The sequence below is a fragment of the Petaurus breviceps genome, unplaced genomic scaffold, assembly GCF_028583685.1.
Source record: "Petaurus breviceps papuanus isolate PSGF00001 unplaced genomic scaffold, PetGlider_PUasm1.0 139, whole genome shotgun sequence".
NCBI classification, from domain to species: Eukaryota; Metazoa; Chordata; class Mammalia; order Diprotodontia; family Petauridae; genus Petaurus; species Petaurus breviceps.
In genome coordinates, this window is record NW_027185697.1 from 16,331,689 (window position 1) to 16,335,995 (window position 4,307).

The window sequence follows — 4,307 nt, forward strand, 5'->3', positions numbered from 1 at the left end:
TGTTTCCATTCCTTGGAGATTCTAATTTCCCAACTTCACATGTTCTGAAAGGATTACTCCTACACATGTAGAGGGAAAGCAATGAATGCTACTGGGTTCAAGACTCCCGAGAGGTGGCAAACCTGGCCCTGCTTGAGGATGCCTGGGCCTTGCCATTCCTCCATCTGCCCTAAGGCCTCTTATATATTTATATACATTGTCTGCTCCAATTATAAGGGCAGCTAGGTGGCCTCATAGGGCATCGAGTGCTGGGCCTGGAGGCAAGAGGACTCATCTTCCTGGGTTCGAATTAAGCCTCAGACACTCACTAGCTGTGTGACCCTGGGCAAGTCACCTCACCCTATTTGCCTCCATCTCCTCATCTGTAAAATGAGCTGGAGAAGGAAATGGCAAACCACCCCAGTATCTCGGCCAAGAAAACCCCAAAAGAGCTCACAGTCAGAGAAGACTGAAAAGACAGCAACAACACAAATTAGACTGAGTTCTTTGAGAGTCTACAGTGTCCTGATATGCTGGTGGAGAAGCACACCCTCCCTAGCCCACCTCACCCCCGTCTCAAACACTTCAGCCTTAAAAGTAAAGGGCTCATGGTGGCCTCTGTCTCAGCTTAGCACAAGGTCTGCTGATCCTGTAACCACTGACTGTCCACACTGCAGGGTCCTAGAGGATATCTTTCGGCTAGTCATCAGGGCCCAAGATTAGAATTGGTGTCAGGGGATCCCGCCTCAAGCGCTTCTGGGGAGTATCTTAGATGTCTCCTAGGATCCCTCCAGACCCAATGGTGAGGCGGGAGCTGCGATGGAATAGTTAAACCAAAAAATGGAACCACCCTCCCAATGCATTCTGCAAGTGGGGCTCCCCAGGAGGATAAGAGACAAGAACCTATCGAGAGAAGCTTCTAGCTGTTAGAAACACACCCAGTTGGTTCCTCCTGTTGAGTCCTTCTGTAACTCAACACGTGTGACTCCTGTACTCTGTTTATTAGAGTAGCTCATCCCCAGGCTCCCCCTCACGCTGGGATCTCAAGATGTAGACTGTGTGTGACATGACCAAAGTGAGCCCATGGCCCACTGGGGGCAGGGCAGTGGGTGCCATATGCAGAAGATGCAAGCGAGAGTTGGGGATGAAAAATGGATGCAGGAGGCTATTTTTGTCCTTTATATCTTGAGCACCAAAGACTGTGCGTGACACATAGTTTGTTGAGTGGCTGACCCTTCGTGTTAAAGTAAATCATGAGATTTTGTAGATATTGGAAAGGGAAGATATGAGTGTGAAAAGGAGTGTAACTTTTGACAGGATGGTGAATGATATGGAAGGATTATTGCTAATCACAGCTTTCACTCCCAAGTCTCTCAGTTCAGGTCAGAAGACCAAAACAGCCCACCTTCTGAAGCCCACTGGGAAGTGGAACTTCCCAACCCTGCAAAAACCCTGGCGACTCTTACCTATTCAGGTTTCCATCTCACACATACACACACACACACTCACACACATACACACACTCATATATACACTCACACATACACTCATATATACACACACATATATACACTTTCACACACACACACATATATACTCATATACACACTCACACATACACACATATATATACACTTTCACACACACTCACACACATACACACACACACATATATACACACTTATATACCCACACAGACCCTGCTCTGGTGTCTGAATTGTAGAATCAGATGAAACATTAATATTAACTACTTTATTCAGAATGGGGCCCTCAGTTCCAAAATATTGTCAATGCAGAAACATGCCTGGGAGTGGAGATGCTTCCAAATTCATCACAACACATCTTGACTGTTGTCATCAGAAAGGTCACTCCTTTAACTACAGAGCTATGTTGGGAAATTCTTTTGGTCCATTGGAGTTAAGCCTTCTTCCTCCCAGATTCTCCTTCGATCAAGCTGGCCTGGAAAATTATATATACATGTGTCCAGTAGGCATAAGTGACTTTACTGGCTTCTCAAAGCAATCAAAAGGCATGACCAGTTTCTTCTTGTCTATGGAATGAGGCCAATGTGTCAGACTCCCTTTGTGAAATTTCATAATTTATTGGAGTTAATTGAATTTTGTGAACTAAAGGAAAACAGAGTAACATGATATAGTAAGAAGACTGGATTTGGAGTTGGAGGACCCAGGTTTGAATCCTCGCTCTGCGGAGCCTCAATTAGCCAGGAGCGAGGAAGATTTGGGGAGAGGTATACATAGGGAACCGGTCAAGGAGACCGGCCTTTAGATCCTACCCTAGACATTGAACTAGCTGTGTGATCCTGAGTGAGTCACTTAACCTCCCTCAGCCTTGATGTCCTTATCTGTAAAATGGGGATGATGATGATAACCCTACTTCCAGGGTGGTTGTGAGGATCCAATGGGATAAAATATGTCAAGTACTTTGCCAGCCTTGAGATGGTGTCTACACACTGGCTAGTCGAGCTCTCTTCAAGTAATAGGTCAAGTTCTGTAGCTCTTTTAAGCATTTCAAAATGGGATCTCGTTTGATCTGGGAAGTAGGCGCTATGATGATGTCCATTTTGCAGATGAGGAAACTGAGGCAGCAGAGGTTAAGTGACTTGTCCAGGATAGCAAAGCTAGTAAGCAGAATTGGAACTCAGGTCTTCCTGACTCCAGACCCAGTCCTCTATCCTCTGTGCTATATAACTGACTCTACTAATACCAAATACATCTAATAATGCCAGATTATTGGCTTGTCTATCCATCTAATGATGCTAACTATATCTGAAGGACTGCCCCCTGTCAGGGAGCAGGCTTCTTCTGCATTGCTCCTGATGTCAGATCTAGGGCCAACGGATGGAGATCGGGGGGAAGCAGATTTTGGCTTACTACAGAGAGTTCATTCATTAATTTGTTCACCCAATATTTTAACAGACCTTTTGTGTGCAGGGTCTTCTGCTAGATGTTAAGAGTTAGAAGAAAAAGGGGGAAATAAAAAAAAAAACTTCTTTCTAGCAACAGGAGTGTTCAGCAAGGACAAGACCGGCCCTAGGAGAAAGTGGGTGCCCTGTCCATAGCAGAAGGTGTTAGGGATGCTAGGGAAGAGAGCTCTTTACTTTCCAGAGTGTCAAGGAGCCTTGGCCCCAACCATCTGGTGCAGCCTGTGGACCTTGCTCAGAATAACTATCTAAAGTAAGTGAAAGAAACTCTCAGTTAGTGAAAATAAGAGGATCATTTTTCCCCTACAAGTTCACAAATCCCAAGAAATCTCTCCATGGACCCCAAGTTAAGAATTCCTGATTTAAGAGGACCTCCTGCCTCAAAAAGGAACCTAGAGGAAGTCCCAGGATCCTTCCAACTCTGGAATTTGGGGATCCTGTGCTTTACTCACCAAAGCCCCCTTTAGATCCCGGAGTGGTGAACGTGGCTGGTGAATGGTGCATTCAAAACGCTGAGGTTCTGCAAGCTGATTACCTTCACTGGCCATCTGAATGCAAACAACAGAATTCTTGGACAATGAGAAGAAGAACTTGGGGAAGTGTCTTCCAAAATGATGGGACCAGACCCACGAGACACACACAGGAGTGTTCAATGGGAAGCACATTGCATCAAGGGGATGCTTTCAGAAAAACCTGGGAAGACTTATATGACCTGATGCAAATTAAAATGGGCAGAACCAGGAGAACAATGTACACAGTAACAACAATGTTATAATGATAGCAATTGGGAAAGACTTAGCTACTCTGATCAATACAATGATCCAAGGCAATTCCAAAGGACCCATGCTAACCATCCCTAGAGAGAGACCCGATAGACTCTGAGTACAAATTGAAGCAGAGTTTTAAAACCTTCTTGTTTTTCTTGCTTTTTGTTTCTGTTAGTGGATACAACATGGGGAATATGGAAATACATTTTACATGACTTCACATGTATAAAGGATATAATATCTCTTGCCTTCTCAATGCATGGAGGGAGGGAGAGAATTTGCAACTGAAAATTAAAATAATGATCATTTAAAAAGCACAAAGGCAGTAGACAGGAAGTATATTTCCATAGCTAAGAAACTACATGCTTTCAGGGCAGGTGAATCTTAAGGGCACCTAAGGAGGATGGAAAGTACGTCAGGAAGGTAAGTGGCTTTGTCTGAAATCTGTGAAAACTCCCCATTTCACAAAGGAACGTGACCCAAGACTGATGTGAGGAGAGCTGCTCTTGGAAATCTCACCAGATCCCTCGGGTTCAATTACCTCTGTGCAAATGGACCCCAAATACGCTCTTGCTTTAAACATGCTACCTTGGAATCTCTCTGTCTCTCTCCCCCCCCCC

The 4,307-nt window shown here is 44.7% G+C and overlaps 1 protein-coding gene across 1 annotated transcript in view; it reads right to left on the reverse strand.

Moving 5' to 3' along the window:
• Window positions 1-1,607: 1,607 nt before the first annotated feature.
• The window catches only part of GNRH1 (gonadotropin releasing hormone 1), a 4,811-nt gene continuing 2,111 nt past the window's right edge, over window positions 1,608-4,307 (reverse strand). Inside the window, exons 2-3 of the mRNA XM_069067988.1 lie at window positions 3,373-3,468; window positions 1,608-1,938 (exon numbers count right to left, since the gene is read on the reverse strand). Coding sequence (XP_068924089.1) covers window positions 1,897-1,938; window positions 3,373-3,468 — 138 coding nt within the window. The 3' untranslated portion in view covers window positions 1,608-1,896. The remainder of the gene's footprint in view (window positions 1,939-3,372; window positions 3,469-4,307) is intronic.